The sequence below is a fragment of the Prionailurus bengalensis genome, chromosome A2 (genome assembly GCF_016509475.1).
Source record: "Prionailurus bengalensis isolate Pbe53 chromosome A2, Fcat_Pben_1.1_paternal_pri, whole genome shotgun sequence".
Lineage (NCBI taxonomy): Eukaryota > Metazoa > Chordata > Mammalia > Carnivora > Felidae > Prionailurus > Prionailurus bengalensis.
The window spans coordinates 159,643,856-159,659,417 of NC_057348.1; the positions used below are offsets into that span (position 1 = coordinate 159,643,856).

Consider the following 15,562-nt stretch of genomic DNA (forward strand, 5'->3'; position numbering starts at 1 on the left):
TTCAATCAAAGGTTTTAAAATGTAGTTGACCTGCCAAATTCCTGAAAAATATATATATATATTGAGAGAGATAGAGACAGAGAGAGAGGAGAGGGAGCAGCAGAGAGACTGAGAGAGAGAGAGAGAGAGAGAGAGAGAGAATCCATTGCAGGGCTCCAACGCAGGAACAGTGAGATCCTGACCTGAGCCGACATCAGGAGTCAGACGCTTAACCAACTGAGCCACCCACGCGCCCTGTTATATATTTTTTAACATATGCAACTAAGCTTGCCTTGCAGTTAAGACTATTTCTCATAACTCAGATAGTCATTTACCTCCGAAGTGATGAATATGTAAAGAAGTCTCCCAACGATTTGCTTTTAATTTTGCCTTATTCCAAGAAAGTTTTGATTTTAATGATGCAATTCATATCTGGATATTATCAACATTATAAACACACCTCCCTGTAAATTTTCATAGCGTTAAGTAGGCAGGACCCTCGGAGGAAGAACTATATTTAAAAAGGAAATTTTTGTTCTCTCAGCAAAGTATTTGTTTAAATTTCTTAAAGTCGGCTTGATATTCAGTTTTATTTCTTTATTTAAAAAAATGTTTATTGGGGCGCCTGGGTGGTGCAGTCGGTTAAGCGTCCAACTTCAGCCAGGTCACAATCTCGCGGTCTGGGAGTTCGAGCCCCGCATCAGGCTCTGGGCTGATGGCTCGGAGCCTGGAGTCTGTTTCCGATTCTGTGTCTCCCTCTCTCTCTGCCCCTCCCCCGTTCATGCTCTGTCTCTCTCTGTCCCACAAATAAATAAAAACGTTGAAAAAAAAATTTTTAAAAATGTTTATTTTTGAGAGAGAGAGACAGACAGAGAGACAGAGTGTGAGCGGGGGAGGGGCAGAGAGAGGGAGTCACAGTATCCGAAATAGACTCCAGGCTCTGAGCTGTCAGCACAGAGCCCAACGCGGGGTGTGAACCCATGAACCACGAGATCATGACCTGAGCTGAAGTTGGATGCTTGACCGACTGAACCACCCAGGTGTCCCAGTTTTATTTCTTGATCAAATTCCAAAATGTAGAGAATTTGCAGCATGATGAATAATCTGTGGACAGACTCTACTAAATGTTGAGTCAAGAAGTACATTTTTTTACTTAGTCCAAGCAAAATAGTAATTTCAAAAAGATGAGTTAAAGCTGCATAATCTAGGTGCAGATTACAATAGAGAAAGCTGGTATTTTTTAATAACGTATTCCAGGTCAATTCGATATCCTCATGGGGCCAGTGGAATGTGGCTTTCCCCTATACTGTACTTAAAAATCAAGGATGCATACTTGTGGGGTTTGTGGCATTGTGTTGCATCACTGAGAAACTTTATATCTCTGTTCTTTTAAATAGTGGAAGATGGAGATTGTCACCCCTTGATTCCCTCTTGTAAAGCTTAAGCATTTTTGTTCCCCTCAAAGAAATATGATGAAATTAGGCACTTTGATCATTTTGGTTGCTCTCTTTGAACATTCTTCATTTTTTTTGATCTGTCTTAAAATGTCAATCTCATGAGGTTGAGCATTTTTAATATGTTTTATAAGCATATATTCCTGTGTGTGTGTGTGTATGTGTGTGTGTGTGTGTGTGTGTGTGTGTGAGCTGTGTGCCTGTTAAGATTCCTTGATCATTTTCTAACTGAATATTCTGAATATGTTTTATGGATTTGTGGGACTTATTTGTCCATGTTAGATGTGAGTGTTTGCTGGTTATAATATATGTTTGCAAATACCATCCTTCGCTCAGTGATTATTAGCCATTTCACTCTTTTATTAATGCCTTTGGGTAATCAACAGTTTCTAATTTTAATATAATCTAATTTATCCATCTTTTCCTATATAGCTAGTGCTTTGAGTCCTATTAAAGAAATCTTTCCCAACTCTAGGAATATGATGCTATTCTCCAATATCATCTCCTAGAGTCTTTAACGTTCAACCCCTCACATTTGAATCTACCCAGTTTTAACTTGATTTTTAAGTACAGTATAGGGGAAAGCCACATTTCACTTGTTTCCATGAGGATACCCAATTGATCTGAAACACGTTATTAAAAAATACCTCCTTTAGGGGCGCCTGGGTGGCTCAGTCAGTTGGGTATCCGGCTTCAGCTCAGGTCACGATCTCATACTCCATGAGTTTGAGCCCCGCGTCAGGCTCTGTGCTGATAGCTCAGAGCCTGGAGCCTGCTTCAGATTCTGTGTCTCCCTTTCTCTGCCCTTCCCCCCGCTCACGCCTCTGTCTCTCTCTTTCTCTCTCTTTCTCTCAAAAGTAAATAAATATTGAAAAATATTAAATAAATAGAAATAAATAATAAATAAAAAATACCTCCTTTATCTATTATTTCCCTGTGTTACCTGTGTCATGAATTAAGTGATGGTATGCACTGGATATATGTGGTTTTGTTTCAGGAATCAACACGTTTATTTGGTCTATCCTTGTACTCCTAACACTTATGTCTTAATTTACTATAGTTTTATGATACGTTGTGTTACTAACAGCACAAGTGTAGCTATCAGAAAAATGAAAATTAAACTTACATTGAGCCAGAATGTCTAAACTAAACTTAGAGAAAAATAAAAGGCTAACAACATCAAATTTTGGCAAGAATGTGGTACAATAGAAATTCTCATGACATACAGCTTTGTGTATATGGGGAGGTGGGGGTAAAAGTCGGCTCAACTACTTTGGGAAATTGTTGGCAAAATTGAGTAAATGTAAAAATACAAACATTTGTGGACCCACAATACCAGTCCTGTGCATATACCCAACAGAAATGCACAAATAGGTATTCGCAGACGCGAACAAGAATGTGATGGCTGAATTATTCATAATAACTCCAAACTGGAAATATCCACATGTTCAACACTAGAGTGGGTGAATAAAGAGAAGTAGATGATACAGTGCAATATTAGACGACAAAGAAAATGAGCAATCTGCAACCTGTTGTGTATTGCTAAATACAACCCCGTGGATGAATCTCTGGAACAATTCATCGGGGAGGAGAACAGTGACCAGATTTGGAAAAGGACACAATGAGAGCTTTTGGGTTGCTGGCAATGATCTCTTTATAGATCTGTGTGGTGATTGCACACTTGTGTTCATTTTGTGATCATTCCTAGTACAATATGTTCGTGACTTATTCCTTTTTTCTATTTATATGTAAAGCCTTACTAAAAGGCATCAAAAACATTTTGAATGTTGTACTGCGAATATAGTACTGTCGTTAGATGCCATCATTTCCGCCCTGTGTTTTCCACAAAGTAAACGAAGGTTGCGTATTTATTTCTATGCAATCTACACCGTAATTATGAATTTGATAATGTACTTGTTCATAACGGCCACCTTAAGTTTATTACTGATGATACAGCAAATTGTGCTGGTACAAGCTCAGACTTGCAGTCAGTCAAGAACATTTTACATCATAATCCAGTTAGTTATCCTATTAGGTCTCTCTTCCAGCTTTATGTAATTGACAAATTTCATAAGCGTGTCTTCCATGCCTTAGATAATAAAAATATTAAAAATGACAGTATACAGGATGAAAGCCTGTGCCACATCATTAGAGAGCTCTCTTCAAGCTGACATAGCCATTAATCAACATATTTGGGGCGTAATTATTAACCAATTTTGAGTGTTCCTGAAACTGTTATCTTCCAGACCACATTTTACTGTTTTATATTCATCAGAGATATGGCCCTAATGCTTTACTAAAATCAAGTTAGAGATATATCTACGGAATTCGCTCCATTCTATTAAACAAGAATGTGATCAAAAAGGAAATCCTTAAGTTCACCAACACCACTTTCAGTGTGACCAACCCTCTCTTTTTTCTTTTATTCTAAATGCTCATAACCCCCAGATTTTGAGGGAGAGCTTTCTTATCTATTTTTTTCTAGATTTACTAAGTCCCTTGCTTTTAATTCATGTGTGTGTGTGTCTAATTTTCTGGTAACTCCTTTGATAAATATTCAGAGAAGCAAGGCTCTATCTATGAATGATGGCAGCCTCTTTTCAGATATAATCTGAAAAAGTTAAAAGAGCTCTACCTCTCCACGTATGTCCTAACTTGTCACAGGAGGTAATTCCCTGTCCTCAGTGATCAGTTCTGTTACTCCCAGCATGAAGTGAAAGCTGTCATCTTCGCTGAAGAAGCCAGAAATGGAAGACAAGCCATTCTGTTTTCTTGTCATCTAATGATGTCTGATGAAATCACTTCTTTTTCTGTTTTGTTTCAAAATGTACCTTCATACTCTTTTGTTTTCACGTTCTGTAAGCATTAATTGTCCCCTATTTGGGGAATGACAGTGGCATTGCCATTTTTGCTTCTCTGGCTCATGACAGTTGTTAATTAATGGCCATGGCCCCCTTTTCTGCTTCCAATCAACAAGTGTCCACACTTGGTTGGGGTTGGAGTCTATTCTGCTACTTCTAAGTAGGTCACATGTCACATCTTCTGGCTGTTCATGTCCCACTGTAAATAAAATCTGAGCTCATTCGCAGGCAACTTCTAGCACGTCTTCAGATGCTAACTGGTTTTTATTTATCCATGAGCTAATTCTCAACTGTATGCTTAAGCTTTATTTGTTTAAATATCACATTTCCATCAGTCTCATTATTTTAGGCCATCTTTCATTTGCATGGCATGATATACTTTCCATACTGAACATGCTTTTCAGTGTTCACAAGATCTTTTCAATCCACAGAATCATGTCTTATTTTTTCTTTCAATTTTGAAAAAAAGTCTCAATCATTACTTCTTCAAATTCTTCTTCATTACTTTATTTTCTATGTATTTGTTTTATTCCAGAACTTTTTAGACTGATCAGTGAAACTCCCTCTTTGTCCTTCGGGTCTACAAATTGTAACGGCTTTATTGACATATAATGGATGTATGCTAATATTAACATATTGAAATTGTACAGTTTGATCATTTTATATATGTTACACCTATGAAACCATCACCACAGTCAGGGTAACAAATATACCCATTACCCCAAGAAGTTTTATTTTGCCACTTTCTATCCTCTTCCTTTGCCCCTCCTTCTCCCCCTTCCTCAAACAATTACTGATCTGCCTTTGTTCCTATATGTTTGCGTTTCCTAGAATTCTGTATGAATGGAATTGTACCATGTGCACTTTTTTCCTTCGGTCCTGAATCCTTTCACTCTGCATAGTTGTTTTCAGATTAATCATGTAGCGTGTACCAATGCCCATTCCTTTTTATTACTGAATAGTATTCTGCCATATGGATATACACCATTTGTTAAGCTGTTCATCTGTTGATGAACATGTGGGTTGTTTCCAGCTTTGGGCTGTTACAAGGAAAGGTGCTAAGAACACCATGTACTGGACTTTGTTATGTTTACATGCTTCATTTTTCTCTTGGGAAAATACCTAGGAGGAGGGTGGTGGGATCATATGGTAATTTGTAGGAAGAAGATGTACCTTCCTCCATTCAGAGGCTTCTTTGCTCTCAGCTCTGAGAAGTTTCTTCATATGTGTATGCTAATTGTTATTCAGGTGAAGACTTGAGGAAGGCCCCCTGCTGCCCTTTCTTTTGCTTCTGACTCTAACCACCTGGTCTCACAGCTCTGTCTTCTCAACTCAAGGACCCTGCCATGTTCTGCCTGGGTTCTTTCTTATGTCTCACCCTGGAAACCCTGTCAAGATCAGAAGCTGGGAAGTAGGACTCACTTCATTTGTCCCATATCTCAGGGATCTCAGCACTTGGTTGCCTCACATCTTATGTCTTGCAAACTGTCGTTCCATACATTTTGTCTGCTTTTTCATTGTTTCAGGTGGGAAAGTAAATTCATCATGGAGTCATGTGACTCCATCTTGGTCAAAAGCAGAAGTTCTTGAATTCTACCATGTTTTGTATTTTTCTGTGTTGACTTTTTCTTTTTTTCTTTTGGAGTTTATTTATTTGAGAGAGGAAGGGGCAGAGAGAGAGAATCCCAAGCAGACTCCATGCTGTCAGCATAGTCTTCTGTGGGGCTCAATCCCATGAATCGTGAAATCATCACCTGAGCTGAAATCAAGAGTCGGACCCTAAAACAACTGAGCCACCCAGGAGCCCCTGTGCTGACTTTTGTATGACTCCTTCAATATTACCTTTCAGCTGATTGATTCTTTTTGTGATGACATGTAATTTGTGGATTTTCCTCTGATGAAGTTTTCTTTTTCCTATTGATGACTATATTCTTTTTTATTCTAAGATCACTGTTTTTTGTTTGTTTGTTTGTTTGCTTAGTATCTGTCTGCAAACGTTTTATTTCCCTGGTTGTGTCTGATCATTACTGCTATTTTTAATGGATGACATTACTTATTTTATATTTTTTGAGAACCTAAAACAAGTATATTTCCATGGTCCTCAATGACTGTTACATCTGGAGTTAATTTCCATTGAACTTTTGATTTCCTTAGCCAGTTTTGTGCCATTTATTGTCTTTCCTGTGGTTTGAAACTTTGGTTTGCCCACTCTTCTTGACAACCAGTCTGTTTGTCTCTCTGTCTCTGTCTCTCTCTCAATTCCCTATCAACTTGTAACTTTCTCTACCCAGCTTCCCACATCTTCAGTCCAGAACCACATCTTACCTGCTTTGCCTTGTGCCTTTGTCTGGGGCTGTTATTAGAGAATCACAGGTCCAATGACTAAACCAGAGGTGCCGAGCACATGCATGCCTGGTTTCTAATTTCTCTGGGCACGTTTTCCTGTAAACCATGGATCCAAGCCATAGATCCAAACCATACATCCAACATCCAAGAGCTGTTTCAGTCTCATTTGATAAGAAGGTTTTCCTGGGCTAACTTTCAACCCTGACCCAGGCTTCCTTTCTCTGACACAGATGGGGACACTCCCATCCAACAATATTCCCCAGGAACTAGTGCCCCACCGCCTCTTGTGTATTCCCAGACCCTGACTCCAGCCAGCCTCTGCTTTGGTCCTACTCACTGCTTTGCATTTTGGTTGCATTTCTTGTGCATGGAGATGCCTATCTTATTTTTTTATCCTGGCTATGTCTTTTTCAATTTTCTTTTTATCTATCTTATCTAAAAATACTGTATATTTAGAGCAGGAGGAGGCCTTCAGGCCTGAACTCATAATGCTATCTTGCCCCAAAGTCTCCTTTTCAATTTATTCTTTTCATCTGATACATATTTCTCAACCAGTTATTAAAGGTAGTTCTATATTTAATTGAAAATTTCTTCTACCTTTTTCTTCTAAATTAGAATCTAGGCTTATAATCTCTGGTGGTGTTACAACCACCCACTTGGGCATCATGTTTATGCAGGAGCCATTTATCACTAGAAAAGAAATTTCAAGCCCTCTCTTGAACCACCTACTAAGTTTTTCTTTTCTCTCAGAGGTACCAACTTACAAATTACAAATCAGAAAGGGCCATCATCATTATAAGCTTTCACGAAGTTTAGAGTGGTAGTCCCACCCAGTTCTCCAGGTTCTCTGTTATAATTTATCACTCAAGTAACTCCAGTAGAGTGGGAAGCTAGAATACAAACACTGTGCATCTTTATAACACACACACACACACACACACACACACACACACACACACAGGAGGGATGTATGCATGTGAGTGAGAGAGAAAAAAGAGAAGAGAGAAAGAGAGGGATGGATGAATGGAAGCAGAATAAGAGGGAGAAAAGGGGAGGAAACTGCTTAAGGAATGGTAAAATTTCTATATAAGTGCACATCTTTCAGTTCATGCTAACCATTTACTCGGTATCTACTGATATTTTGAGTTCTATTATCTCCAAATGTGAATGAGTGTTGTCTTAGAAACTAAGAGTTTATGACTATTCAGTATCTCCACCTCCTCTACCTCCTCTTGAACTTGGCAGTTTTTTTTCCTTTGTGCTATCACAGTCTCCACTGGGAACACATTTGCCCTGTTATACTCTCCACAATATGTTGGGGAGCACTTCTGCTCCCTTATACCCTATTTTCCTGAGGTTTTTGTGATGAAAGAGTTATCATCCTTAATCCTTGGATCGATAGAGGTTACACATTTCACAAGCCAAATGAACAAAGTAATCAACTTCCCCAAATTACATTGCTTTATAGATCAAAGAGAAAGAGGAAACTTTTCATCGATCTTTCCACCATGTTCTTCACAAAAGCCTGACATTTGCCCTCCCCTTGAGGTTAATCACTATTCTCTCCACATAGACTTCTATAAAGGAATAACTTTGAACTTATAGTTTCCCTTCTTTTAGAATTTTGCTTCCCTTAAAGTGGACAATAAATTCTACTTTTTAAAGTAGCGAGATTAACGGGATTAAGTCATTGGGTTTTTTAAATTTTTTTTAATTAAAAAATTTTTAATGTTTATTTTTGAGATAGTGAGCAAGTATGAATGGGGTGAGGTTGTGGGAGAGAGAGAGGGAGACAGAGGATCTGAAGTGGGCTCTTTGCTGATAGCAGAGAGCCGGATGCGGGGCTCAAACTCACAAACCATGAGATCATGACCTGAACCAAAGTCGGAAACTTAACCCACTGAACCACCCTGATGCCCCTGGGATTAAGTAATTGTATGTTAATTGCCTCCTTATTGAAAAATTGTAATGCAGCAAAACATGGGTAACTTAAAATTTATACTGGAATATTTTTTGAGGAGTAGTTAGGGGAAACATTCTCAATTTCAGCCAGCAATTAATTGCTCATATTTTCCCCTTTTCAGTCATTGTGATGATTGCTTATTTACTTCAATGACCAAAGTACTGTGTTGCTCTTAGTAACACAGAGACAGAACTTTATACGGTTAGCTGGAGAATTTCTCCTAAATTTGGAACAATATATCTAACAGATAAGAAAATATATTTATAATCTCTTGATTACTCAGTACTTATTATCCCAGAAGTTCATCTACAGCTCCTCTAAATTACAGAATTCTATGTAAAATAAGCGTGTGGATGATGCATCACTATAGGGAATATTAGATACTACAAGAGGGGAAAAACAGCATAGAGATAATGCACAAAGACAGAGACAACTAACTCCCATTGTTAGGGAGCGGATTCTCGGAAGAGTGGTTCCAAGGAGGTGTTGCAGATTGGATTCCCCAGGATACAAATTCTAACATGGAGAAGAGCATGTAGGGAATTTATTACAGAGTACTTTTGGGGATGGAAACCTGTGGGAGATAAGGGGATGAAGCAGGAAAAGGCAGAAGGAGAAGTTGAGATGCAATGGAGTGTCAATGGAGGCTTCACTGAGTTCTGCAAACTGAGATGACCACCAGAGTTTTCCCAAGTTGATTGGCCATTATATCTGTATGATCCCAAGAAGGAATGTGCCCTTGGATAGAGTGTCTCTTTTTTACTCAGGGAGTTCCTAAACAGGAATTACAGCTAACTACAGTCTTAGACAATAACTGAGGGAAGAATTCCTCCTTTCATAAAGAACAACCTGAATGACGTCCACTGCAGGAGGTAATGTTTGCAGTAAAGAAGCTGGTACTTGAAGGAGAAGTGAGTTTCTCAGTTGTACTGGAACATGTCACACCCTTGTTTCTCTGGCTGCTTCATCCTAACAACAGCAGAGGTATTTCTAACAGAGGTGTATGGCCTGCAAAGCTTAAAATATTTAGTATTGAACCCTCTATAGAGGAAGTTTGCTGACCTTTGATATAGGGTACTACCGTCAAGTAGTATTATACCACACCCTAGTAACATGAGGACCTCGATATATAATATATCTGTGCTGGCCCCTGTCCTTTGTGCACTTGTCGTCGTATGTTTTACTTCTACCTCTGTTAAAACCTTCTAATTCACTGTCACTATTTTTGTTTTAGATGCTCAATTATCTTTTAAAGAAATTTGAAAACATGAACAAATACTTTGTATTTACTGTTGCGTCTACCGTTATCAGCATTCATTTCTTGATACGAGTTTCAATATGGTATGAGTAAATACGATGTGATATGAGTAAATGTGATATGTATAAATATGAGTAAATGTGATATGATATGAGTAAATATGAGTTTCAATATGGTAAATTTTCCTGGAAGCTGAAACGTGTACATTTCTTAAAGTATGTACCTATTGGTGATGAATTTTCTCAGCTTTTGCCCTAAACATCATTTATTTTCATGTTTAAAAGATATTTTTGCTGGATATAGAACATTAGATTGACATATGTTTTTTCCCTTTCCTTTTCATCGTAACAGGTAATGTCATTCTGTTGTCTTTCACCTTGCATCATTTTTGCTAAGATATTATTGTCCTCTGGCTACTTTTGAGATTTTTCTCTTTAGCATTATTTTTTTAACCAATTGGTTATGATGAGACTTGGTGTTTTGTTTTGTATTGTATTTATCTTTTTATCCTGCTCACAGCTCAGTGAATTCCTTAGATATCTAGGTTTATTATTTTTCAGCCACTGTTTCTTCAAATTGATTTTTTTCTGCCTCAGTCTCTACCTTCTCTGCTTTTAGTTCTCTATTTGCATGATTGTTAGGACACTTAATATTGTCCTGCAGGCCACTGGAGTTGCGTCTATTTTTAAGCCTTTTGTCCCTTCTGAGCTACAATTTGAAGGGTTTATGTGGCCCTGGATTCAGACATTAATGTTTCCTTCTCAGTTTCTAATCCAGTACATGTTTTATTTCAGGTATAAACATGGTTCAGAAACTTCTATTTTGTTCTCTTTATCTTTTCCCCATTAATATCTCATATTTGTTTCTTCACTATTTGTATATTTTCTTTCAAATAATGAACTAATGTATAAGCTCAGTGTTAAAGTCCTGGTCTGCTAATTTTATCATATCTGTCATTCTATTGGCTGTCTTTGCTCTGGTTGTAAGTCATTTTTTCCTGCTCCCTGAAGTGTCCAATATTTTTTAGAAAAATCTATACTGAGCATTATGGATGCTCTGTCACTGAGCTTCTTCTGACCATTCATGGCTTTCCTTAATGAAGTGTCGCATTTTGACTGAGCAAGGAGTTAATTTATTTGTAGGTCAGACTGATCCTTTTTCAGGCTTATTACCAATCTTTGTTCAGATGTGTCCTGAGTAGCCCTTATTTTAGGACTCAATCATCCTAATCTTTCTGAGACATCTGCTAGATGCCTAGCATTGTTCCAACAACTTCTCTCAATCTTCTTTACTGTGAAATGAAACTACTCCTGGCCCTGTTCACCTTTCGGTTGTCGTTCATTTCATAATTGCGTTGACCTGGGCTTGTGGAATCTTGGTCTGCAAATACACAGCATGCTATTCATACAAAGTCTGGTCCCCAGAGGTTCTCTGGTGATGCTACGCAGATTTTCAGGGCTCTTTCTCTTTACAGCTGCCCCTTCCCTGGTACTTTGTACTACAGATTCCATCTGTAGGATGGAGCTTTGATTTTGAGGTATCTTCATCTCAGTGACACTGCTGAACTCTGTTTGGGACACTCTTCCATGTGCCAAAATCCAGAAAGTGAACCAGGCATCACCTTATTTGTTTATCTTCTCTTGTGGATCAGGGATCCTGCACTGTCTGTTGTCTAATCCCTATAAAGGATAATTTTATACATTTTGTAGTTATGTGATTTTTTTTATGGCAGGAAGGGTATTCTATCATAGCTGAAAGCAGAAATAAGCCATATAAACATCATTAAATGAATGATATATCTGTGATGATTTACAAAATGATTTCTCTTACCGTGGTCCTCATAGAATAAATTATTTTATTGTCAGCTTTTAAGTTTTTTTTATTTGAAAAGTGATACATATATATATATCTAAATACTGTACATTGGATGATTTATTGAATATTTCATTATCATTTGCTCCCATTGGTAGCCAAATTCACTCAAAAAATTATTTTGCTCCTTAGCACTAAGCATTATGGCATATTTTCTGCAATGTATTTATGTACAACCATCGTTATTTTCCATAGTGGTATAGACTAGGAGTATTGTTGTTCCATATTAATGTTCTATTTCTAAAGATAGTTTTACCTCTTTGTTATCTGTCAATTATTATATTTTACCAAAAGGAGTTTTACTTCACTTAGTAACTGAAATGATTTTCCTAGAAATGTTGTTATCAAGAGGCGTTGGTTGTTTATCTTTTAAATGTTAGTGAACATATTACCTGAGTAGCTATATACCTTATTTCTCATGAGTACAGAGCTTAACGTAAGATTAGGTCTCATCTTAAGAACTATGAGTATTCTTTGAGCTCCCAAATTTTTAAAGGAAAATAGACTTTAGAGTTGTACATAATTGCTTTTTGTTCCATTTGTAATCTACTCAAACATAAAGCCCCACATGAGGAATTAATAGATTGTTACATTTTTTTTCCTAGTGATTTTTAGTTGAAGAATTCATGGTAAATTGATCAACCCTCAGCCAATTAGACTCTGACATGTACTAATAAGATCTAATTGAGGAATGATGAAGACATTTGCTCAGGAGAAAATGAGCACATAATTACACCATAAAGAGGTTAGAGTATCAATGTTACCCAGCTGGAAGAATATTAGTTGAAGTCCCAATGGCATCTATAAAGGACACTCCATAATATGTCTATGAATGTTGCACTGCTAAGGCCAATTAAAAGATGTAGATAAATCCATTATCAACAGTAGAATTTCAGCTCTAAATATCTGTTTTCCTCTCTTGCCTTAACCTTCTTCAGGTGCTGGGGGATGGTCTCCATCCGACAGTGACCATTACCAATGGCTTCAGGTTGACTTTGGCAATCGGAAGCAGATCAGTGCCATTGCAACCCAAGGAAGATACAGCAGCTCGGACTGGGTGACCCAATACCGCATGCTGTACAGTGACACTGGGAGAAACTGGAAACCCTATCATCAAGATGGGAACATCTGGGTGAGTCACTGTCAGAAAGGCAAACACAGAATTGAGTGGCAGATGTGTGACCTCAGCCTGTCCAGGTCCTGGCACGATCTGGGGAGGTGGAGAGGGTTTGGTGGTGGCCTGGCTGAAGGTTTATCTTGTCAGTTTTGTTTCTCGTCTTTGTGTTCGTGTCCTCTGGTACTTGCTGAGAGAGAAAAAAATGTGAGCAAAGCAAAAGGAGGTGGGGAAATGGATCAAAATCCCAGTGTGCCCTGCCCCACCTCTTGCCTTTCCTAAATGGTAGAAAACCCTTATCTTGCAGAGTGGATGCGTCCCCCTTCCCTGGTTTCTAGTATATTTCACAGAAATCAAAATCTCCCAGGAAACCTGTGTTAAACCTGAAACAAACAAACAAAAAAAAGGTAAATAATTTCATGATAGTAGGGTACTAGAATTTTGTTAAACACAGTATTTCAAGTTACTATATTTTTTTCTGGAGTACAGAACGGAAATGGTACAAATTGTACCAACATACCAAAGTGAGTTAAGGATATAGAATAAAAAAAATCCTGACTTAGGTTTTCATTCCTTACTCCCCCTCGCTCTCGCTTGCCTCAGACTGTTTCTGTTTGGAGGTATTTAGTTAAATCATTAAAGGACAACATGAGACAAGGTCTACTGCCAACAGAGCTTGGATGAACTGGCGGGCACTGGGCAGGGGGCTGTGGAGTCTGAAGCACTTTACCACCTGCCAGAAGCAAGTTCAGTTTGTCTTTTGCTTTAATCCGGGCCTGTTCGGACGAAGCACCATTTACTGAGTTACTGACCATTTATTTATAAAGATAAAAATCAGATAGAAAAATGGTTTTGTTTTGTTTTGTTTTGTTTTGTTTTAAAGAAAAACCAAATGGAAGACCAGCCGTAGCTCTGGAGCACGTCAGGCAACACCCTCAACATCCCCTCCCCCAAACAGTTTTAATTTTTTTAAATGTTGCTGGTCCTCACTCTGAGGTGTATACACTTGTCACTGTTTGTCTGACCAAAGCCATCAGGAAGCCATTCATTCATCAAGTCAGTCAGTCACTCAGTCAGTCTTGTTGATTGAAAAAATAGTTTCCTCTGGCTGCAATTTCTGCCCAAGGCTCAGGGCAATGAGTCTTAATATGCGCTGTCCTTTCGAATCACCTAAACAGGTTTTAAAGTTCGTGGATTCCAGGTACACCCAGATCAATGAAATCCAAATTGTGTAAATAGAAATTAGGTTAATGACAATGATAGCTTTTTTTGAAGACAGAGATCTTCCAATTCAGGTAAACTATTGAATTGTGAGAATATAATTTAGAGGAGTAGGAACAGTAATATAGGGCAAGAAAAGAAATGCCCCATATTTTATTATAGGCCATTATTATATTAGTGGTCTAAATCTTTATTGAAGATCTGTATTTACTTCATTCTGTTATTATGAGAGAAAAATGGTTTAAACCACTTACTCTTAAAATATTTCAGTTAAATTGGAAAGTTGTGTGACTCCAATCAAATGTTCAGCACGCTTGAATAAATTATTTTAAAATACTAAATTTCGAGGGATCTAGTCTAGTTTAATTATTTAGAAAAGCACCCATAACCAAAGCCAAGTAAAGCCATCAATGTTAAACAGGAAGAAAGGAGGAGGAGAAAGAGGAGGTTCACTTCTTAAATTGCGTCCTTCACAGTATTAGGTAGAGTGCTGGGGATTTTCAACCTGATTAATGCCCCTCCCCCTTAGAGAACTTATATTTTAAAAATCCTCCAGTAATCTTTGTGAGGAGACAGAGTTTAGAGCTCCTAGTTTGGGTGGGTGGTCATCTCTATAGCAGGAACCAGTGTTCGTAACTGGTGTGTAAAATAGAGATATAATGCTCTGATAATAAAAAGTCCTCCAGAGTAGTTCTTTAGAAATAGCTTTTCCCAAGCCATGATGATATGACAAAAACATGTGCATATTGAGATGGATAAGCTGTAGGAAGCAAGAAGTGGAGAAAATGTCTCTTTATGGAAAGTCTTCCTCTTACAATTAAGGTAATTCAAAGCCCCAAACCTAATCTACAGAGAAGTAATTTTCAACTAGAATAAACTAGAAAACTTTAAAATTTGTGGATGTGTGGGTCCTACTTCTGGAGATTTGGTTTAGTTAGTCTATGGTGTAACCTAGGCATCAGGATTTTAAAGTTCCCCAGGTCATTGTGATGTATAGCCAACACTGAAGACCGTATTTTAGATGTTTTCTGGCCTGTAGGGAGGGTGGGGGTGGAGGAAGGTTATTGTGACATTAGGTTTTATTGTGATATTAGATATTAGGTTGTTAGAAAGGACCTTCCTCAAAGTTTAGCAGAGAGAAAGAGTCTGACCCCACAGACCAACCAGACAACTGCGAGTAGGCAGTTAAGGTTCAGAACACAAATTCTGCCAGTAAAGCATTCATTGTTTTCCAACTCTCTGTGGACTCTAACTTGAAATCAGATTATCATGTTGGTGAAATTATTCGCGGGCTGCAAACTGGACTCCAAACAATCTTGCACCTTTCTGTTTTTGTAAAGTGTCCATCCCGTGATTGAGAGTTCCCAGTCCTCTCCTATCGTAGTGCGAGTGATGGCTGCTAAAATACAGAGGTATTTGGGCTTTACTTTACTTACCAGGTACGTAGCAGTTAGGGATAGCTCATTCTGACTAAATACAGAGACGTAAGTTCAA

General features: G+C 38.0%; 1 protein-coding gene across 1 annotated transcript in view; it reads left to right on the forward strand.

Annotated features, from left to right (window-relative positions):
- The window catches only part of CNTNAP2 (contactin associated protein 2), a 1,977,233-nt gene that overhangs the window by 631,636 nt on the left and 1,330,035 nt on the right, over positions 1-15,562 (forward strand). The window contains exon 3 of the mRNA XM_043589809.1: positions 12,672-12,865. Coding sequence (XP_043445744.1) covers positions 12,672-12,865 — 194 coding nt within the window. The remainder of the gene's footprint in view (positions 1-12,671; positions 12,866-15,562) is intronic.